Below are 23,951 nucleotides of genomic sequence, written 5' to 3' on the forward strand. Positions count from 1 at the left end.
GGGGCGGGACCTTTTCCTTGCGTCTAAACTGCGTGACGTCGCTGCGAGCGTCAGTAGCCGTTGGTGTGGTGGGAGTTTTGTCCTTCACTCACTGAGGAATTTTCATGGCTGAAGAAACAAAACATACCTCATAAAATATCAGTCTAATGGCAGCGATATAACACAGTAAATACAGCGAAACGTGTCTTCTTAGAGTTAACACTCATGGCGAATGTAAAACAGCCGCTTTTATTCAGAAATAAAGACGTTTCGACCGTTAATAGTTCTGACGGGACACTCAGGAGTTTGGAAAAAACTGGAAGACCGAACCGCGAGAAGGAAAAGGTACACAAATTAATTATAACACCTTTTACCTCACTTTTTCTTTATGCATATCAAAGTTTTAGATTTAAATTGTATTATCTACAAAAATAGTTTAAACAAGTAAAAAAAAAAAAACTTTAACATGCCTAACGTTATCTGAAAGCAACACATTAACGTTACACAAATACTGTAATTTATAAAAATGGTGGTTTATGTTCCATAGGTTCTTTAAAGAACACCATGGTATTAAAATTCTAACAGTTAAATTAACAATTACATGCCTCAAAACCTCATGTCAGTAACAGTTACGCATCAGTAACGTTATATATGTTTCCCCCATCACAGTTAAAAGTAGGCCCTATATTTTTGTGACAAGAAATATACATACTACACGTTCAGAATTTAATTCTCGAATTACTCTCTATTTATTCCTGTAATAAATATAATTTTTTTTAAGGGAAGTAGTAAGTAACGTGCTTGATTAATGCCACCCTAAACATGTAACGTTAACGTTATAATGCAGATTACTAGGGACTAGTTTTCTATTGAGCAGAACAATGACTGTTAAAGTGATTTGCTGTGATTCATTTCTAATGGGTTATTTTTGAACTGGCTTGTTTTCCCGGTGTTCCCTCATTTGCATGTGCATTGACGTGTCTCGTGTTTCTCGTGTCATTGTGGGATTAATCAACGGTGCAGTTAATCTGAAGAATATACTCAGATTATTGCGATGGTTATCCTAAAACGAGCATGCGCAGAACCTGAACATTTCAAAACAAAGATATCTGATGTCATTCCAAAGGGAACCTGCCACTTGTGTTAGAGTAAATGGTTTTTTTAAGCACTTTATTGTATATTGTCTGTGTTCGTATGGATTGATTCATTCATTTAGTTGCAGCATCAAAGGTAAACCTCCTCAAGGTTATTAAATTGGGTTTACTGTTAAGTGAGAATAATGCGTTTGGTTTGTTGTGCCATGCAGTGTTTCCCATGCAGGTAAAGTAATAATCTGTTTGTTTTTTTCTGGACCATAATGATTCATGCATTGACCCAAGTGTTGGAACGGAAAGTTCCTGACGGATGAAATAGTATCAGTTCCATGGAAATCTGTAATTGTCTTGTTACAAATGTTTAGTTTTTAACTAATCTGTGTGATCTCTTGTGCTAACCTAAGTCTCTTACCACTCTTTGTTTTTAAGATGCTCTCTGCTCAGTCTTGTTGTCTTTTGCCTGTGCTTGTTAATGGATTAGGAGCGGGTCTGTCCAGCAGACAGTGTGTATTATTAGCTTGTCTTCAGCATGTCCTGACCCATCTCGACACATGCTGTCATCAGAACAGATGGATTCACAGCAGCGTCAGAGGAAGGACGTGTAATTACGCATCACTGCTTATTCATGACATTTTTCATTTTTGTGTTGAAGTCCATTCGTGTTAAATTTGGAAAATGTTCTTACTCTATTGTTTCTCACCATTTGCTTTGTCTTTCAAATGAGGAAAGTACAAGCAATTAGTCAAATCTTAAATTGTCAACGAAAGGTGTTGGAAATATGAAAGCATATGTACTGGCTTGGTAAATATAAAAAGCTTGTTCCTTTGATGTCATGCATAAACAACACATCTGAGATAAAGCAAGCTTAATTATGGTATTGTGCATTATGTAATACACGGTTGCGTGGCTCTGAAAGGATATGTTTTTTTAAAGAGAAAATAAAAATTTCCTGAAAATGTGTTCATCCACAGGCCATCCAGTATGTTGTAGATGAGTTTGTTTCTTCATCAGATTTGGAGAAATGTAGCATTACATCACTTACTCACCAATGGTTCCTTTGCAGTGAATGGGTGCCGTCAGAATGAGAGGCTAAACAGGCTGATAAAAACATCACAATAATCCACACCACTCCAGTCCATCAGTTATCATCTTGTAAAGTAAAGAGCTAGGCCTGCATGTTTGTAAGAAACTAATCCGTCATTAAGATGTTTTTAACTTCAAACCATCACTTCTGGCCAAAACATGAGTACATAACCCGTAATTATGCATCATCCAGTGGAAAAGTCCACTCCCTGTTGTCCTCTCAGGTCTGTGCAAGACAAGTATGCGTATTTCTCTCCAGATTCAGAAAATAATATTATGAATAGAGGACTCTTAAAGAAAATTAAAAAAATTGACATTTTCTGAAGATCAAGATTGCTTTTGAAATGTCAAGATGTGTTCGAATTGGCATCAGGGCTTGCACTTGCTTGTTCTTTATGATAATAACATGGTCTTTATTAATTGCATCATGCAGGTACATGGACTGAAAGATAGAAGCCAGGGCCTCAGGAAATCTCTCAATGATTCACTGGAAGAGGACATCAGAGACTTCCTTATTAATGAAGCTGAACTTCACACGTATGATGACCTCACTAAAGTCAACCCGGTGACGCCTTCTACAGGTACATTGTGCAAAAGTGCTTGGGATATATGTCTGTAACACTGGTCATTTTTCTTCAATGGCCTTATGATGTTTACTAAGTGAATAAAATCAAGATTTATTTCTTCCCCAATTCAGATGATGGGATATTCTTCCACATTACAGTATTACAGTCTGATTTTGTGAAATTCTAGATTGGAGCTTGAATTTTGATTCAAAATATTGATAGTCATGTCACATCAAAATGTAATTGTGACTTCTTATCTTACAATTTTGTCTTTATTTTCACAATTGCAAGCTAAAAATCTTGCAATTCAGATACTCAGAATCGCTTGTTTATATCTCTAAGTATTGCAAGAAAAACAATTCAGAAACTCTGTCAGAATTGTGGGTTATTATATTTTTATTTTGTGGCACAAACAAGCGTCCTTACCAGTCCTAAATGTCCTATTGTGAGTCAGTGTTGAATTACAGCTGTGGTGTTTTGTGTTTGGCAGTGCTGAAATGTCTGCAGGCCAGGTACAGCGCGAAGGTTTTCTACACACATGCTGGCTGCACGCTGGTCGCCCTCAACCCCTTCCAGCCCATCCCTCAGCTGTACTCTCTGGATGTGATGAGGGAGTATCACACTGCTCCTCAACCTCAGGTAAACACGCTCAAATCTTTCAGTACATCTCTAAAGTAAAAAATATGGAAGTTACAAATGCTTTAGTGTGGAAGCCATAAATACTTTTTACGGTCATATTAGTGGTTTGATTCCTCATTCCGTGCATTGGTAGAAATGTGTCAACTTGTTTGGTTTTGTTATAAAATTTAGTCACCAAAAAGTGACTAAACCAACCTGGAGTATATAGTTTACTGGATTATCATCAGATGTATCAAAAACAGGCATTATTGATTGACTATGTAAGTAATAAATGAAATATGTTTTGGCTCAATAGGGCTGGGTGATTTTCCCGATTTTATCGATTAATTCGAATTTAATGCTTTGCCACGATTATGTTTTTTTAAAATCAATGAATCATGATTTTGAATAGAAATATTTCCAAACGTTAGAATTAGACACTTGGACAATATGCTAGTTAATATGATAATAAAGAGAAAAGAGCGATCTAACCGTATGTGATTAACCACTTACATGTGAAGGAACGTAAGTGCTAGGCGTCATTCACACAGAATGCACTTTTGTGTTGACAAAGTTGCGACGCGGTCTATGGATGTTAATTTTCAATAATTTCCATGATCGATCGTCATTGAAATTAATGATCAATTAATCGAATAATCGTTAACCTTAATCCTGCAAAATGCGGCTCTGGCAGTGGCAAGCAGTCCTCGGTATGATAGGATGTGCAAAACAAAAAAATTCCAATGTTTTCAACTGACAGTATGGCATTTAAAATAAAAAGATGCCGAACGTAACTGTGGCTGTGCTGTGCTGTGCGGTGCTGTGCGGTGCTGCACAGTCAGGGAACCATTGCCATCAGCGCTGCTGCAGTAAAACACACTGCTGCTCACATCAGACATTTTTATCTGAGTATTATGACCAGTACTTAGTTTGATCCTATTCCGGAAAATGTCAAATTTTGCCCTTTTTTAAATTATTTTTATCCAGCATACAGAGCATTAGCTCGTGACAGTGCATGCGTGGATATGTGGATGAAGAGAACCCGGAGAGAGAGAGCAAGACAGCGCTCGTGTTGTTTGAAGACGGCTATCTCTGTGTCTCTCTCTCGCTCTAAGTCTGTCTCTCTCGCGCGTGCGCTCTCTGTCTCTCTCGCACTCTCTCTCGCGCGCACTCTCTCTCTGCCCTGTTAAACTTGCATGTTCAGTCCTGTCTGATAAACTGTGCAATTAATCCGTGAATCACATTTGTCAAGGGCCGGGGAGCAGCTGGCCCGTACAGTTAATGAATAACAGATCAACTATGACAGCCTACATCGCACATCCTGCGATGTGACTATCGTGGATTCGTACATCGCGATATCGATGCTTAAACGACACATCGTGCAGCCCTAATTTGGAGGTTATTGCGCACGTCTCATTTTTCATCAATTCCTTAAAGCGTCCCATTATTTCATGAATTAAGAATTTGTTCAATTTATTGATTTGTTCACTCAATTCAGTTAAATTATTTATGAACAGGTGCCACAAATTAATAAGTTGTAGGAACAAATTAAGTTGTAGTAATGAATAGACTGTGTCCTGTGTGCCGCAGCCCTGCAAAGCACAAGATATGAAATACTTATCTGGTGAAATGACTTAGTTACTACATTTCTGTTGCTTTCCATGTTGAAGAACTTTGTGTTGTTTTTATTTTAATGTACTTTTAAAGTTTAAATCAAATGAAAAGCTTAATTTGTGCATTATGAATGAATGATGATGCATTTATATATATAGGGCCCATAATTTCCGCGATGCAGAAAGCCCAGACGGAATCACGGAATCCAGTCATAAAAATGGAATTCACAGTTTAACGCTGAATGTCACGGAATTTGCCAAATTGTGAATGAAGTAATAAAAAGTAGGTCATTACATTTAAATCAAATCACGATATGGACTAGTATCTGTAACTATTAAGCCTGAAAAGTCTTCTGCATTCTGCGTGTCTCTGTTAACGCGGTTTCGTCTATTAAACATATGGAAGCGGACGTGACGCTCGCAGTGATTTCAGCGTCCGCTGTCTCTCTAAATGAGGAGGTGAACACATGAGGAACATCTCCAGAACTGTTCTGTGACTGATTTCATGATTTGATTTGGGTAAAACTAGCGTCATATCACATACACATAACTGTAAATGTATTTACAGCAACCCGTCAAAATAAAAGTCCGGTTTAGTTTAAAGGGGGGGTGAAATGCTCGTTTTCACTCAATATCCTGTTAATCTTGAGTACCTATAGAGTAGTACTGCATCCTTCATAACTCCAAAAAGTATTTAGTTTTATTACATTTATAAGAGAAAGATAGTCTGTACCGATTTTTCCCGGAAAAACATGAGCGTCTGGAGGCGTGACGTGTGGGCGGAGCTAAAGAATCACGAGCGCGAGTAAGCTTTTGCATTGAGAGCGTTTGGAAGCTGTGACATTACTGTGAGGAAAAAAACATCATCCAAAACAAACCATGGCTAACAGTCAGATTCAGCCGTATATTTATGATCCAGAATCAGATCCAGAGGCTAAAATTTAACAAGAGCAGCATCAGCAACGATGTCTCTATGTGGTATGTACTGAAACTGTATATATTTGCTTTTAGAAAATTTGGTTTTAGAAAATGACTCAGTTCCACTTTGTCGTCTTTTTTTTTTTTTTTTAAGCTGTACATGTGGAAAGTGCAGTTTGATGCCAACATCGCATTTTGTTTACTTGATGTGCTTACGCGCCGATAGCTAAGTTAACAACACAGAGATATTTGAAGCCGTTTTACTCACCGCATGCGGTTCCAACACACGATCGTGACACTTTTTCATTGGGATTGCATTATCCTTAAGTAATAAACGATGTGCAAATCTTGCGTCAAACTGGGCCTTGTTTGTAAAACAAGCATCTTCGAAATGCAGGGAACAAACATAAACACTTGCACAACTCCGGTGATGCTCTGTAAAAATAAACTCCATCCACTGGTCTCTTAATGCTGTTTTTTTTTTGGGTAATCTGTGCAGGGTTGTCTTGCCCTGGCAACCAAAAACACACTCCTTTTGTGACATTTCGCGATGCTCTCGCTCTGATCAGTGATTGTCTGTGCACAGCCTCTCATTGCTCTGCTATACGGGAGCGCGCGCTCTTCCGGCAGAATTGCCCTTAGGACCCATATAAGGAAATTTTGCTCCATCTAACTTCACACAGACCCATACTCGAAAAAAACTTTCCGAAACTTGTGACAAACCGGAAGGAGTATTTTCGGAACAAAAATACTCCTTCAGACGTACAACTTAATTTTTGAAACTTTGTCCATGTTTAGCATGGGAATCCAACTCTTTAACAGTGTAAAAAACTCAGTATGCATGAAATAGCATTTCACCCCCCCTTTAAGTATTTGCCAGAAATGTTCAGCAGAATGTACATAGCCTACTACTAAAAAAAGAAACAAACATTATATTTAAGGAATAATCACACAACATTTCTTCCATGTTTTAATTTTAATAGTAAGTCCCCTTTGTTTACCAAAAATAATGTTTGCTTAATTTTCAATAATTAAAAGATAAGTGAAAGTAATGTTTTATAACTTCATTTGATAACTAGATTATTAATGATTAATTAAATTTAATTGAACCATAAAAAAAAAAAGTTGAGAAATATAAATGGAAAAAAATGGAATCCAGAAAAATATACCATTACCGTCACTCACAGTCGATCGCAAGTGTTTTGCGCACGAGCCGCACAGCCCAAAATTAACAGGGTTAATCGTTTTTAAAGCATTTTCAAGTTTGTACTATATGTAGACTAGTTGTCGTTCATGCAGTTTTTCTGCAAAGATATTTAACAAGTGATTTGTTTGACATTTACATCATGTTGACAACTTAATGTGTGGTGCACTTGGAATAGAATTTTCTTTAACTAGAGGGTTAATAAAGAAAAGTTATTTTAATCATGTTGTAGTTACATTTTCAAGTTGACTAGTTAAAAATCGTTAAAAAAAACTGAGAATCGGTCAAACGTTCTGAAAAAACAGTATTGACATTTTTTGCCAAATCGCGCAGCCCAAGTTACATTTTTTTTGCATGAAGCAAAAACAACTATGTTGTAATTGTCTACAATTATGATATAAAATTACTCAACTATGAGATGAAGGTTTTGGACATACCATCACCCCCTAGTTAAGGTTTTAAATGTTGCCTTTTGAAACAAGTGATCTGTACCTCCCTTTCAAATGCTTTTATTGCATAACAGATGACAGGATGATGTTTAGTCAATCCATTTGTCTTTTATCATAGCAGAGGACAATATCAAAACAATGTTTGCACACTTGGTCTGTGCAGTAAGCTGCAGGTTCAGTGGTATTAAATGTAAAGTTAATGAGTCCGTCTCAATCTATGTGTTTCTTGTTATATGTTGTTGCCGCCTTATCATTAACTTGCACAATAATTAAATTAAGTGAAATGTAAGCTATTATTTATGAGGTCTGAACTTTGCCATTGACCAGTAACCTTGACAATACTTTGCATGTTTATTTTGACATCAAAGAAAGTTAATGAAAAAACTGCAAATCAGGAAGTAAAAAAATAAATAAACAGTGGCCACTTTAGATATTGCATAAACACTTAAGGACAATTTTTGAAACAGGCAAAGGCAGGTTATATTATATCAAAGACTATAGAATACCCAAGACGTGTTTTGAATGGGGAAAATGCTACACATTTGGTGCTAATGATGTTTGATCATATGCACTGAAACATTTGCCATCTCAACCTGATTTACAGAAAACAATGTTAAAGCATCCTTTTGTACATAGGAGTTTAAGCCACACATCTTCATCGTAGCAGAAGAGGCTTATAGGAACGTGCAAGGCCAGGTGGAGCCCATTAACCAATCGCTGGTCGTCTCTGGAGAAAGTGGAGCTGGGAAGGTAAAAAATGTTTGTTTTGTGTCATTTCATAGATCATATTTTTCAGTGCTTATGTTTTACAGATACTACATGATATTAAAGAGGTCTGAAAACAAGCATAGCTCTAAGTAAACTTCCCAGAGCTTTACTCTGAGTTGCTCTATTCTCACATGTCAGTCACTTTGTAAATCTGCATCACATTGTGAAAGATTCATAAAACATTCCCAGCTGAAGTGTGCTGCTCATATTGAAGTTTAGAAAGCCTTTTTTGCTATATGTTTCAATAAAGTCTCTAAAAATAAAAGTAAAATTGATTTCTCATTATTCACAGTCTTTTAATGAACTGTCAAGCTCAATATATTTTAAATACATACAGTAATAAGATTAGGACTGATCTGAAAACAGTCAACTCACAACATGATTTAGACCACATCTCTTATATTAAAAATCTCTTCAGACATGGACGTCACGGTGTCTGATGAAGTATTATGCCACTGTAGCCGCCTCTTCTCAGAAGTGCCAGGACACCGTAGAGAAGATAGAAAGACGAGTGCTGGACTCCAACCCAGTCATGGAGGCGTTTGGTGAGAAATACAGGGAGAAGTTGATGTTTCTGTCTCATTTCCTCTGTGAAGATCTGTGATATCGTCCTTACATGCTTTCTTAAAGCCTTTATTTTCCTTTTCTTTCTTCTCCAGGCAATGCCTGCACTTTACGCAATAGCAACAGCAGTCGTTTTGGAAAATACATCCAGCTTCAGCTCAACAGGTCAGTTTTGCTTTCTCTTTGTTACACACATGGAATTGAACCTGGAGAATCTTGTGGTTGGTGTAAAGGTCTGTGTATCTTTGTTATTTATTTTTTACTTTTATTAATTTAGCTCTCAGCTGCTAGTTGGGGCATCAGTGCAGACCTATCTTTTGGAGAAGACCAGAGTGGCTTTCCAAGCACCATCTGAGAGAAATTTTCACATATTCTACCAGGTAAATTAAGCGACTGCATTCACAGAATAAAAATACTACCAAAGTATACACTGTCACAAGTCGCTTTTCCACCGAAATTACCTGGAACAATTTGTCCCAGGTACCCTACCCCAGACCTGTTGCTGTCTGTGTTTTCATCATGGCTTAAAGTACAGTGAAAATTACACAAATAGGCTGGTGACGTAGGACTGTGCACCACTGCTTCTCCCAGTCCAGGGCTGTTTCTCAATATGAAGTATGCAAATTTTGGACTTTGATTGAACTCCTGGGAACAGGACAACATAAGTCCAGTAATTCTGCAAAAAAGAAACATCAGCGTATTTGATAACATCAGTCAGCTAGCCTTGACTACTGCAATTTTCCTAACTTTATTTAGAACAAGACGTAATATAATATCAAATACCACTGCCTCTTTTCGTTTTCATTGAAACATGGTCTATTATGGTCTAAATGTAGTTCAGGCAATGTATGTACGTTACAATTAAACAAAATATTAGATTAAACCACATTGCCTCTTTTCATTTTCATTTTAATAAAGTTAAAATAAATAATATATATATATATACATTTATATAAGTATGTAAAGTTATGAAACATAGCTTTGTGCTCAGCCAAAACGATATGGCCTGCAACAAATAGTAGATTCATGAGACCAATGATTATCTGTTAGATTTACCCAAAACGAATTATATCTCATGTTTAGCCACAACAGAGACATCAGAGCCAGCAGCAAATGTCAGAAGGACTAGCCGAGATTACGGTATACACCACTCAATATTTCACGGATTTTGGACTACTCTGATGTTTTGCATTGTAGTTGGTGGATCAGCGGTTCTGATTAAACGCTTCAGGACGCACAAGCGTGGAAAGCGAGCTGGCGTGCTCGTAATTAAGAACTTTAAAATTATTGTCTTGGTTATCTAAAAGTGCTCTTTTCCTTTAAACCTTGCCAAAAAACCATAGCCTGCGTTGGCTGTGAAACACAGTAGAGCGCCAAGTCCCATCCCAAAATTGAATGACCTTTGAAAAAGTACTACCTCGCGAACTTTATTTAGATCCTGGTTCCTGCAGTGGAAACACACGAGTACCACATCAAAGTCCCTAGTTCCTGGGGAAAGTTCCTGCGGTGGAAATGGACTTGTTTTTAATTCGATTATTTCCAGTAATATGGTAATTCTATGTTGGTTGTTTATTATTGGTTTTATTTGAAGATGATGAAAGGAGCCACAGAGAAACAGAGACTGGAATGGATGCTGCCTTTGGAGCAAGACTTTGCTTGGTTGCCACATGCTGAGAAACCCTTAGAAGGCAAGGATTGTACTTCCAGAATTTGTATTTTGATGCATGAAAGTCAATTTTATGAGGCACTGTGTTATTATTTGACATTTTGCATTCTGTTTGTTTGTGTCTGAGCAGAAGACTGTTTGCAAGAGACTGTGGAAGCCATGATCAACCTTGGCATTGATGAGGGGAAACGTACTCAGGTTTTTAGGGTAAGTGAAAATGGTAAAAAATATATCAAAACCTCAATGATGTTTGGTGTTTGATTGTGTTTTTAGATACAGAATACACTTAAGTTAATAAATTAACTTGTTAAATGACCTTATGTTATAAAGACAGTATTTATATAAATAGTGTATGGAGACAAAAAAAAAGTTACCTTTTGATTTATGGATGTGAAGTTATATGGATTCATGCACCAAAATAAGACTGCAGAGGAGACAAATCAATTGCAAACTACTTTGATAATGGGAAATTTTTTGGGAATATTGTACTGTAGTTTGTAAAATGACATGATTGTTGTCTTTTTGCAAAGATCCTTGCAGGTCTTCTGCAGCTGGGGAACGTGGACTTCAGTCCTGCATCAGAAGAGGCTCAGCCTTGTGATCTTGATGGACACTCCAAAGGTGTGATGTGTTTCTTCTGTATAGTTTATATAAAAAGCTTAGCTATGACAGTGAATTAGGCAATGCATATTCTAGACATGATGACTACTTTTATGAATGATACGTCCCTGTCACATTCCTCCTCTCACCAGCAATTCACTGTGGCTCTTTGCTATTAACACTACTGGTCAAAAGTTTGGGATCTGTAACAATTGCTTATGTTTTTCAAAGAAGTATCTTCTGCTGTCCAAGGCTGCGTTTATCTGATCAGTAAAAACTTTTGTGAATATTGTGAAATATTACCGTATTTTTCGGACTATAAGTCGCACTTTTTTTCATAGTTTGGCTGGTCCTGCGACTTATAGTCAGGTGCGACTTATTTATCAAAATTAATTTAACATTTACCGAGAGAAATGAACCAAGAGAAAACATTACCGTCTACAACCATGAGAGGGCGATCTATGCTTCTCACTGCTCCTGTAGTCTACACTGAAAACATAGAGCGCCCTCTCGTGGCTGGAGACGGTAATGTTTTCTCTTGCTTCTAAATAAATGCGACTTATAGTCCAGTGCGACTTATATATGTTTTTGTCCTCGTCATGACGTATTTTCGGACTGATGCGACTTATACTCAGTTGCGACTTATAGTCCGAAAAATACGGTACAATTTAACTGTGAAATGTGAATATATTGTAAAATGCTATTTATTGCTGTGAATTTTCATCAACATTACTCCAGTCTTCAGTGTCACATGATCTTCAGAAAACATTCTAATATGTTGATTATCATCAATGTTGAAAACAGTTGTGCTCTTTCATATGTTTGTGGAAACCATGTGCATTTTATTTTTCAATATTTTTTGGTGAATAGAAAGTTCAAAAGAGCAGCATTTGTCTGAAGTAGAAATCTATTGTAACATTATAAACGTCTTTACTGTGTCTTTTTCAGTTTAATGCATCCTTGCTCTATAAAAGTATTACTTTCTTATATGAAATAAGAATAGTAATATCTATTGTATACTGAGGCCAAAGACGTGTTGATATTAGTAGCTTGTGTTGATCACTGTTCTCTCTGTATTTATGCTGTGCTCAGGTTTCCTGGGGAAAGCCGCTGACCTGCTGCAGGTGTCCTTAGACAAGCTGCAGTCGTGTCTGACCGTGAGAACTCTGCGCGCTGGCAAACAGAGCGTCCTCAAACCTTGCTCTCAGTCGGAGTGCGGCGTGCGCAGAGACTGTCTGGCTAAAGTCATTTATGCACAGTGAGTCGTATGAAGATGCTTACGAATAAAAACCCATTTCATATATAAGGAAACGTAGAGTTTTGCATTATTTATAAAATTCTATATACTTAAAGCAAATGCTTTAAGTATATCGTACTGTAGCAAATAGTTTTAATGAACATATTTCAAGATTATTATTTATTTTTTCATTTACAGGCTGTTTGACTGGTTAGTCACTTTCATAAACAACAGTATGTGTGCAGACAATTCCATGTGGTGCAACTTCATTGGTACATATTCTAATTATTCACTTATTTAATTGTAATATATTGCCTAATATAATAATTACTGCTAATTTAATGTCAAATCTTTTTTTTTTCTGAATGCAATGAAAATACATCTAAAACACATTTAATCCTTGGCTGCTGTCTTCTACAGGTTTGCTGGATGTGTACGGTTTTGAATGCTTCCTCCTGAACAATCTAGAGCAGTTGTGCATTAATTACGCTAACGAGAAGCTGCAGCAGCACTTTGTGGCTCATTACCTGAAGGCCCAGCAGGAGGAGTATGTGACCGAGGGGCTGCAGTGGTCCTTCATACGGTACCAAGACAACCAGGGCTGCCTGGACCTGATTGAAGGCAGTCCTTCCAGCATTTTCTCCCTTCTCAATGAGGTCAGCTTGCACTTATCAGAAATCAGAAAAATAGTTGCATCACAAATGTAGTGACTGCCTTTACTTATAGCTTATCTCTCATCTTGCATAGTGGAAGAGCTTTTTTTGTAGCACTATTGAGTTTATTTCTTTATTTCTCTTTATTCTGTCTGTCTGATTCTTTGGCCACTGTCTTTCTGTGGTCCAGGAGTGTCGTCTGAACCGAGCATCGGATGCGACGCAGTTTCGTGTGCGTCTGCAAAAGGAGCTCTCGGATAACTCCAGCATCAGCTGGGACAAACTCAGCAAAGAGCCCCATTTTACGGTGGCCCACTATGCAGGCAACGTCAGTTACCAGATTGAGGGCATGATGGAGAAAAACAAGGTGCGAACTATAAAAGTAGTTGCACACATACTTTTCTATGCTGAAATTTCTTCTTCGGGATTAATGTTTATAAAGTGCCTGAATGTCTATTTGTTCTGTAGGACCCGGTTCCACCTGAGATCATCAGTCTCCTTCAGAAGTCCCAGGATTCATTGCTGCACAGTCTCTTTGCTGAAGATGACCGTGAGAGCGAAGGGTCTAGAAAACACAGTAAAGTGGTCACTGTTGTCTCCAAATTTAAGGTATATATTTTTAAGCTGTATTAGATTGTGTTGATTGAAAGATTTCTTTCTATTGTTTTAAATAATTAAAAATGTGTTTTAGCTGTTAATCATTATGATTCACATTATAAGATGATACAGCAGGTAAAATAAGTATTGAACACGTCACTATTTTTCCCAGTAAATATATTTCTAAAGGTGCTGTTGACATTCAGTTTTCACCAGATGTTATTAACAGCCCAAGTAATCCATACATACAAATAAGTTCAGAAATTAAGTTACTGTATTTTCCGGACTATAAGTCACACTTTTTTTCATAGTTTGGCTGGTCCTGCGACTTATAGTCAGGTGCGACTTATTTATCAAAGTTAATTTGACATGAACCGAGAGAAATGAACCAAGAGAAAACATTACCGTCTCCAGCCGCTAGAGGGCGCTCTATGCTGCTCAGTTCTCCTGTAGTATACACTGAAGACATAGAGCGCCCTCTCACGGCTGAAAACGGTAATGTTTTCTCTTGGTGCTTGGCTCTAAATAAATGCGACTTATAGTCCAGTGCGACTTATATGTGTTTTTTTCCTCATCATGACGTATTTTTGGACTGATGCAACTTATACTCAGGTGCAACTTATAGTCCGAAAAATATGGTAATAATAAAACAGTTACACATGGAAAAACAGGTCAAAGGTAAAGTTTTAAAGAAGACAGATACAGATACTGCATTGTTTTTAGACTGACCTGCAACTGTGTTTGATATAATCATTTGTTTGTGTTTCTGTGAATATGCAGAACTCTCTTGAAAGCTTGATGAAGATTTTGCACAGCACCACACCGCACTACACGCGCTGCATCAAACCCAACCCCGACTGCAGACCGCTCACCTTCAAAAAGGAAGAGGTATGAAAAACAGATGCATTTCTGTCTCATTTCACTTGGGATTCCCTTCACGGCTTGGTTTGTGAAATCTCGTTTTGGTTTGCATACAGGTTATCGTTCAGCTTGAGGCCTGTGGGATAGTGGAGACCATAAACATCAGTGCAGCAGGATTTCCCATCAGGTAACACTACAAGCACATCTCAGTCTCTACATTTAACAAATAATACACTCAATATTACAGCAAATTATGTAATTCAAAATAAGCTGGACGACATTCCAAAATTTTGGAATGTCGTTAATCAAGGTTAGAGATGTTCTTACAGAATTCCTTTCAGAATCCAAACTAAATTAGTTTTGTATTACTTGTACAGGATCCCATATGGCAGTTTCCTCCAAAGATACGGGCTGATTGCAAACACCAAACTAACTGCACAAATAAACCGAGCGGACAGTACGTAGAACATGATGTGTATACAAAGTACTGTCTGGTTGTTTTCGTTCTCCTGTTTAATATCTGAATCCTGTCTTTTCTTTCAGTATCCTTCTCTCATTTCTTTCTGTCCTTAATGAACACCGTGCTTATAATAATGTGAATTACAGGTGAATTACTGCATGCTTATTTAGTAGATATTTTGCATGCAGTGATGCATTTGCTTGCCTTTTGCTCTTTCTCTCTTTACTATTTCCTTTTTACTAATGTCTTTTGTACAAACAAATAGATCTTTGTTCAAGTGGTTGAATCTTTTTTTGCATGTGGTTTCAAGTCACTACTTGTGGGATTTGATACAGATAAGAATTTCTTACATGTGCACATTAGTTAGTTGAACATTAGTAAAAGTCTGTTCTTTATCTCAGATAAACCAAGGGAGCTTGATGCCGTCCCTAAAGATCTACCTTCCTGCAGAGACTAAATCTAATCAAACACACCTAAACCAACCAAGTTAGGTATTGAAAAATACAGGTGTGTGTTAGAGCAGGATTGGGAGTAAAATCTACAGGAAGGTGGATTCATGGGAACAGGACTGAACATGTCTGCTCTAATACACGAGTAAAAGCAAGCTTTTAACAAAACATGATGCACCTATAAGATGACCTTAAAGTGCTTGATTTCAGTTGCATTAGGGTAAACAGGGTAAAGTTTTCTGCTAATAAATGTCGTTGTACTTCACCAATTGGTTTATCACAGTACATTTAACATAGTTGTTTGTGATACAGTTTTCTTAAATGTTATGTTCAATATGCAGTAGGGCTGTGCGATTTGGACAAAAAAAACCTATCACGATTTTTTGATCAATTTTGCGATTTCGATTTTAATCACGATTTTGACACACACAGATATGCTTTACAGTCATAGATGCATGCATTCAGTATAAATTTGAAACATATTTACAAAAGAAAACCAATAAGAGCTTTATCAAAAAGTTGTAATATGTCTCTAGAACAGAGTTAAGTCAAAATAATCACTAGTAAAGATCAAAAATTTAGACATATGACAAAAAATTATATAAATATAAAAAAAAAAGAAAAAACCTGTGTTCAGGGAATTATTATTATTTTTATTTTTTGCCATGCATTGGTCATAAAGCTCACTGTAGTGGTGCCTCAGGTGTTATATGTTTTGCCCAATATATTTATTGCCCAAGGTTCACATGTACTCCATCTGCAGTGCGTATACAGTAAGTTATGTGTACACGGTTCAAAAGCAGCAGTGAGAGCGCACTATTGTAACGCGAAATAACAAAACCAGATACACGTGCTCAGATCATAGACTTTGTAAAGGCTCAGATACACTCTGCCTTGAAACGTGTCTCCTCTCGCTCAACCTGCGTCCTGTGCACTTACAACTTTCTCTGTGCTCATGCGCAAGATATTAAATCTTTTCGCACCTTTCTGTTCATAACCTTTTCTGTTTTCATCTTTTACCGCGTGCAGTGTGAACGTTCTGTTCCGTTAACATGGGCTCAAAAAAAAAAAAGTCCACGCATCACCGACAGTGTGTGGACCTGTAGTTAGGCATATGCCCAGTCTGCTCTGTTCTCCCGCTCCACTTAGGTGTGCTGCATCCTGATTGGTAATGACCAAACCATACTGTAAAAAACCTTTAGAATTTAGATGGCTATAAAATTGCAAAGTTGGTTTATGTAAGTAAACCAGAACAAGCACCTAAATGGGTGTTTTGGGTGTTTTCTGTCCTAAAGAAGACATGTTATTGAAGCAAAATTCCTCAAAATCTCAACATTGACCTGTGCATGAAAAGCAATGGTTTTACTAGCTGTGCCTTGCCTTAAACCACAATTAAAGTTGCATGAAAAAATGTATTTCTAAAGCTCCTGTTTCATTCACAGGCCCTGGGATGAGTGATCAGGCTGTTCTGGGATCTGCTGTAGAGGATGTGCTCAATGTGGTCCTCATGAGACGTGCCACACACTCCACCCTCAGCCCTGAGGACAACAACATGGTGCACTGTGGCAGGACAAAAGTCTTTCTCACACACTCCTTGGTAAAGCACGCACTCTGATTACTTATGATTGTAATGCAATTTGTAAAATGCCCGTTTGCTCTGAGGAAGCTGTTAAAGTTCACTGAACTCTTTCAGCCTGTTTACTCTGTCTCAGCTGATGCAATCACAGATGTCAGATGTGTTTGATCTTGATGTCAGTAGTTAATTGAGCGTGTGTTGTGCAGCTGGAGATGCTGGAGGAGCAAAGGAGCAGGGTGCGCTCACAGAAGGCCTTCTGTATCCAGTGCTGCTGGCGCAGGCACCAGACCCGTCAGTGTAAGCTGAGGACACAGGCTGCCACCCGCTTACAAGCAGGTTAGCATTTAACCTCTTTATTCTGTGATTACAGGTCGTATGGTTGGATAACAAATAGGGCTGCACTGTTTGGGGAAAAATGAAATGGAATTATTTTTATTTTTATTTATTTTTTTTCTGACATTTTGTGGTTATATATCAATATGGCTATTTAATGAAAAAAATTACGAATAAATAATTATTATTATTACTACTTAAAATATCAAAAAAGTTACTAAATAAAAACAAAGTAATAAATATTACTATATTGTAATTTCACTGTAAAATGAAAAAAATATATATATTTAAGAATTGTATTTATTTATTCATACACTTCAACAGTAAAATTACAATAATAATACTGTGGCTGTCTTAATTTTGTCATTTTAACCATTACGTTAAACCATTAAACTTTTATTTTGACGGAAAACCGCATAGAGAAGTCAAAGCTTCTCTTTTGTGGAAAACGTTTCTCATTACAACTTTTTATTTTAAATAAATTATGCAATCCTAATGACAGATTACCTTGTTCTAGACTTTTCACAGTTATTGCTAAATGTTAAAGCTGGAAATAAGCTGGTTGTGTTTGTAGACACGTTTGTAGGCACAGCTTAAGTGATAAAGTGCACAATCGAGAAGACATTATTCCTCAGGAATAGATCCAGTGACTGTGCATTTCTCTCTGACCTCTGTCTGGCTGAAGGAGCAGACATCTGCTGTGCGTCTAGATGTTGACACCTGATCAACTTCCTCCTGATTATCCCTTAAACTCAGAACAGAACAGATGCAGCTCATCTGAGCCACACACCTGCTTCACTGAGATCAGTAGAGCCATTATGCTACTTATCACAAACTCCATATCTGCTTCTGTCCGAGTTTAAATCCTAAGAAAAAATGGCTCTATATAGTTATAAAGTGTTTTTAACACTATGTGTATCTTTTTTCACAGGTGTGAGAACCTGGCTGGTCAGAAGAGAGATTAAGAAATGGCACAAAGCTGCATCAATCATCCAAACCAAATGGAGGCGCTGGAGGGTAAGCATTGTGCTGATTTTTATTTTTGTTAATAAAGATGTTGGACAGGACTTGATTTAGTCTTTTGGAAATCGATTGGATTGTGAAGACAGTTTTATACCAGGGATGAAGGCAGGTGTTTGGAAGGGAAGAAATAAAATGCAAACATAATTATTTTTCTATTTTATTAATCTTGTAAAATGTAATGAAATTATTTTTTAGTTTTTGAGTAATAAAGTGCTACACAGCAGAGATTTCCTGTTTAAATTAAAACACGGTCAGAAAATAGTATGCTATTCCTTAAAAAGTATTTTGAGAAATTGTTTAATAGATTACATTAGATTAGATTAGATTCAACTTTATTGTCACTGCACATGTAAGGTACAAGGCAACGAAATGCAGTTAGCATCTAACCAGAAGTGCAATAAGCAGTAAGTACAGAATATATAAGGTCTACAATATGTAAAATGACTATACAGATAAGTATTATGCACATAATTTACAGATTTTAAATACTATCAGCATGACCTAAAGATAGGTATACTATGAACATACTATACAGATGGAATATGTAAAAGTGTATGTACACTATAGGCAGAACTATGAACATATGAACATAATTTACACTATTGCAATGGACAGTAAAGTGCATAGACAAATTCCAGTGTGCAAATGTATTACTCAGAGTTCTTGGATGAACAGACAGTAGTGCAAGTAATAACAAGTTACTGTTTTTTGCTTGTAAATAAATAAAGTATTACTTTGAGAAGTACATTACACTATATAATAAACATTTTTAATGAAAAGCTTTGAGTGCAACATAGTTTTGTTTTGTAATTGTAATATTATTTTTAAAAAAAGGAATTATTATTGTCGTTAGTATACAGTATTATTATATTCCTGTGAAATGTGCCTAAACTGAACGTTTATTTTGTTATAAGACCTTTGAGTTTCTGTGTAACTTATTTAATATGCTTTATCAAATGAAATGTTTGTTTTACTTCCTTTTTCATTTAGAAATGTGTCATAAAATGAGTTACAAACAGCATTTCCTGCTGACTTTAAATGTAGATTGTTTTAGCTTCAGTTCTACATGTTTTGTGGCGTTCTCTTATCTCTCTGTGTTCCTCCTGGATAGGCGTGGATGGATGCGTTAGCTGAGGCAGAGCTGGATGATGCTGAGGATTTCATGGAGAACGAAGCATCATGTGTGTCTCCGAAGCTGGATGCTCTGCTGAAGGAGAGAGGCTCTGTGCAGCTCTCCAGCATCCAGGAGCCTGTGATGGTCAGAGGATGGCCCATCGGTCTGGTCATGGCCTCTGCTCCCAGCGTCACCGTCTCTCTGACAGCCACGGGTTTCCAGCGGATCGTGTCCATGATGGCCTGTCTAAAGATCCCATTCAGACAAGGCGAATACAAAGTAAAGACCAACCAGTTTGACCAGGGAGTGGCGTCTATCAGAGCTCAGCCGCGGGTAAGAGACGCTTCAGACACACGGCTATCTTGAGTGACCAGGAGAAATACAGCTTAGTAGAGAACTTCATTTCAGTTATTTTTCCTAACCGACACTTGTTAGCCGATTATTTTAAATGAGAATTGAATTAAATTAGAAAGGATCAGTGTCTGTGACCCGTTAAAAATACTAACAATTGTTTCCCGGGGATAAATATATTTTTACTTAATAAATAAAAAAAATGTTTTTTGATGCACGAAAGGAAACAGACGGCAGAAAGCGGCATCCTATTTTTCTTTAGGCTTATTTTATGCACAAACATTAGTTTTTATTCTGAATGTACACAAATAAAGACAAACCATTTACAATTCTGATTATCTTTATGGCTGCAGTGATTGCGCTGGTGCTGCATGTGCGCACAGAGTTAAGCTTTGCCTGTTCATTATCAGAATAAAATGCAGTCATTCAACGAGAAACAACTGCTCCGTTTAAATAAGTAATAAAAATCAGTGGTGTTAACTGTTATCACCGTACCGCTGTAATGTTATGCAAAGTAAATAATAATCATTTGTCATTCAAATACATCGTGAATACGGAAACATTTTATTTGTGTTGAATGAGAGACCCAACGCTGGTTTCAGTTTTGTTTTAGCCTAAATGAATTCGTTTTGTCTTGTCGTGTATACTGCTATAACTTCTGAAAGGCCTATTTTTAACTCTTGTTCTTTTCTAAATACTGTTAATTGAAAAGATTTGTTGTGGAGCGAGGGGAACTAAAATAGGATAGCTATGTTTACAGCTTATTATTATTTTTGTAAACATTTTGTCCACATTAGGCCTATTCCTGAATTAGATAATAAAATGTGACTTATACGCGACTTTTCTACACTATTTTAAAATTATTTTCTACACGTAGCATATTTTAAACATACAGCAAACCTTTTTAAATATTTAGATAAATTAGAGTTACAGTAATAATTACAGTAATAAGAGAAATTACTGATAATAAATAAATGAATCTTTAAACCGTCTAAATGATTGTATTAATCGGTCAAAGTTCTTAACGGTTGGTTAACGGTTAACCGGTTAATATGAACATCCCTACAGCTTACACTTATGTTGTCAGTAGTTTTAGTATTATTTATATACTGTTAAAGTATTTATTAATATTTGAATTTGTTTTTATATTTTCAGTTATCATTTTAATTTCAGGTTTTAAGTTTTAGTAATTTTATGTGCTTTTTTATTTATAATTGTAATTTTTATGTGAAAAATTATACTTATTTGTATTTATACTTTAGTTTTAAAAATGTAAGTGCTTCAACTTAAACCTGGCCAAGGTAACATTTTCATGTTTTTCATTTAATATTTATATTTATTAGATTTAGATTATTTGTTTTAGTATTTTTAGTACTTCAATTTAATTTAGTTGCAGCAGTAACATTTTTAATGTTCATTTAATTTATTAAATTTTTGTTCTATTTTATGTTAGATTTATTTTTTAGATTTATTACAAAAAATAATGTTTTTAAATAATGTGTTTAGAAGACACTGTGATCTGTATTATTTTAGATATATATATTTTTTTATGTTGAATTAGATTTTTTATATTTTCTCTTATGCTTTCAGTTTAACTTTGGTTAAAGTTTTAGTCATTGAATTTTTTTGTCATTTTTATTAGTTTATGTCTGTAAGTTTTTATAAATTTTTATTTATTAATTTTAGTGATTTTAGAACTTTAAGTATTTCTGCTAGTTTCACGGCAAAACAGTACAAAATAAAGAATTTTAAAAAATACAAAAATAAAATAAAAAAAACTAAAATAGTTAACTACAATAACCCTGACGCATTTTGATGTAATATTATATAGAATTTTTTTTTTAGTGAATCATGCTTTTATGCTCAAATTATTCTGAGAACAAGCTGAAATATTGCTTTAACTGCAGTGTAACTGTTTGTTTTGACAGGGCTCCATTAAGATGCATCTTCAGAGGTCTCCGCTGCTCTACGCTGACATGCACCCAGTGCACAAGACAGACCTGGTGACCGGATTCAACCAGATCCTGCTGGAAAGAACCTGACATTTCATGCTGTTAAAAGTTTTCATGCAGCCAGTGCACCTTTGAAATAGACTACATTAAGTGATATTAAACATTTAGCCTTGCTGCCTTAATGTTAGTGCAATTCAGTGTTTAGTTGTATTTACTCTCTCAGGTTTCAGCAAGTGCCTTTTAATTCTGCTGCATTCAATCAGTATATTCTGTAAAGCGTTTTATAACTATTACTTTATAATAGCATGATCTGTCATCATTTAAAAAATGTTTCTTGCACAGCTTTAAAAAGTGATAATTGTAGATAAGATTTCAGTTTTTATTCATGATGTGCTGCTAATATATACCAAAATCGGGTATTTTAAAATTTTTGATTTCTGTTATTATCAGTTAGAAACTGATAACTATGGAAGTTCTAAGCGGCCATGCATTATAATATTTTTTCTTCTTGTTTTCTCGTTATAACGACTTAATTTTCTCGACATAACGAAGTTCGTTTTCTCGTTATAACGACTTAATTTTCTCGAAGAAGTTACAAAACTGCGCCAGCAGGTGGCACTATAGACCTGAATATAACTGATGCGGTGTTGTACACTATCCACTTTACTGTACGCGGACCTTCCTCGTGATCGCTATAATTTGTGCAGTCTTCATTACTGACATTTAATTAATTCATAAATGTTAAATGCTTGAATCAATATGAATATTTCATGTATTAAGTTCCTGCTAGATGCATGAGTTTCACCAACGCGTTCTGTGTCATAAAATAACTGCTTATCAAAACCAAGGTTGACGTCACTGTATTCTGTTTATCTACAGTAGGACGGGATTTAACTATGCAGGCTGATGTGCTTCTTTTCCTTATTACTAATCTTTATTGTTAACCATATTGATGAGAAATGTGATGTATATGTAAAATCCATAGGCTAATTTAATTCAGTTTTGTTCTATAATGTTGTAATCGTTTTTTTCTACACACACACACACACACTACACGTAGTCCTACACATGGACGCTCTTTTCAAACAGAAGCTTGTAACACACACAACGTTCGTTGTACTGTCTCTGGAAAAATCAACAGTGATTGATCAGCCTTTATTTATATACAGTATTGTAGACTTTATTACCTAGGCGAAGCTAAATTTGCTGAAATATAGGCTACAGTAAGAGCGCCTGCAGGGTTGTCCATCAGATGCCTGTCAAAGTTGAGTTCGTTACTATAGCAACAGTAAAATTGTCATGTCGTTATAACGAGAAAACAAACTTTCGTTATGTCGAGATAACGAGAAAAATAAGTCGTTATAACGAGAAAACGAAATTCGTTATGTCGAGATAACGAGAAAAATAAGTCGTTATAACGAGAAAATGACTTTCGTTATGTCGTTATAACGAGAAAACAAAAAGGAAAAAAAATTATAATGCATGGCCGCTTAGAACTTCCGTAGATAACAGGCTTTAAAACAATGTTATTAATGAGTTATAATGATAACTGAGGGAGATACTGGAGAATATAGTATTCTTAATGTTAATACAAGTTTTGTACACTTTTCTTGGCATCTTTTTTTACTTTTTTCATTGCACAAACACTACTGGGAAAAACCATTGTCTCAGCATTTCTGTTAATGCTCTTACCAAAGCAAATGGAGTTAATATACTTTTTGCATTTGTATCTGAACTCGTTTTGTCAAGATTTAGCATTTTTTGCTGTTTTAGACTGAAATATATTTTCACACTTATGTTTATTTCACCAGCTGCTCACAGGCACAACACAGCGTTCCTCCTTAGATAATGTGGATTTTTTTGTTTGTTTTTTAAACATTTAATTGCATGCACAAGCTTCTTTTATGACTAAAAATAATCAATATCTCTGTATGTTTATAATATCAGGGCATAAATCAGCAAAACATGACTTGTAAACAGGTTTTTTTTTTTTTTTTTTTTTGTACAACAGCACTACTTTAACAAACCATGTCAAACACCTTGTCAAGCTTTGATAATGCTACTAAAGATTATTACAGGCTTTTTGTGTCTTTATTTTTTACACATTATGCAGTGTGAAATATGAATTATGAAATCCATGTAATTAATTACTGCCTGTGACAACACAAATTCTCAGCAATATGTTGAGAAATCATGCACTGTTAACAAAAATAACTTGGAACA

The 23,951-nt window shown here is 35.9% G+C and overlaps 1 protein-coding gene across 3 annotated transcripts; it reads left to right on the top strand.

Annotated features, from left to right (window-relative positions):
- Positions 1-59: 59 nt before the first annotated feature.
- On the top strand, positions 60-23,809 carry LOC127958229 (unconventional myosin-XIX). 3 transcript variants are annotated; one of them, XM_052557031.1, is made up of 23 exons: positions 60-324; positions 2,590-2,737; positions 3,213-3,361; positions 8,161-8,274; positions 8,711-8,837; positions 8,952-9,021; positions 9,134-9,236; positions 10,448-10,544; positions 10,653-10,729; positions 11,053-11,143; positions 12,215-12,380; positions 12,558-12,631; positions 12,780-13,015; positions 13,203-13,379; positions 13,481-13,621; positions 14,390-14,497; positions 14,587-14,657; positions 14,848-14,927; positions 16,822-16,976; positions 17,162-17,291; positions 18,220-18,305; positions 19,423-19,758; positions 21,705-23,809. In XM_052557031.1, exons 1-23 carry the CDS (start codon positions 205-207, stop codon positions 21,816-21,818), a joined length of 2,970 nt encoding a protein of 989 aa, XP_052412991.1. In that variant the 5' UTR covers positions 60-204; the 3' UTR covers positions 21,819-23,809. The 3 variants fall into 3 exon arrangements, with proteins under 3 accessions (XP_052412991.1, XP_052412993.1, XP_052412992.1); XM_052557033.1 differs by lacking the exons at positions 17,162-17,291; positions 18,220-18,305; positions 19,423-19,758; positions 21,705-23,809 and adding an exon at positions 15,014-15,076 and having other exon boundaries at positions 16,822-16,961; XM_052557032.1 differs by lacking the exons at positions 16,822-16,976; positions 17,162-17,291; positions 18,220-18,305; positions 19,423-19,758; positions 21,705-23,809 and adding an exon at positions 15,077-16,802.
- The last annotated feature ends 142 nt before the right edge of the window (positions 23,810-23,951 follow it).

This window comes from Carassius gibelio, chromosome B5 (assembly GCF_023724105.1).
Source record: "Carassius gibelio isolate Cgi1373 ecotype wild population from Czech Republic chromosome B5, carGib1.2-hapl.c, whole genome shotgun sequence".
Lineage (NCBI taxonomy): Eukaryota > Metazoa > Chordata > Actinopteri > Cypriniformes > Cyprinidae > Carassius > Carassius gibelio.

Coding starts and splice junctions, on each gene's coding strand:
- LOC127958229 (XM_052557031.1), top strand. CDS start 205: ATGGCGAATGTAAAACAGCCGCTTTTATTCAGAAATAAAGACGTTTCG. Junction 9,237..10,447: donor ATTTTCACATATTCTACCAG/GTAAATTAAGCG, acceptor TTTTATTTGAAG/ATGATGAAAGGAGCCACAGA. Junction 13,380..13,480: donor GCATGATGGAGAAAAACAAG/GTGCGAACTATA, acceptor TTTGTTCTGTAG/GACCCGGTTCCACCTGAGAT.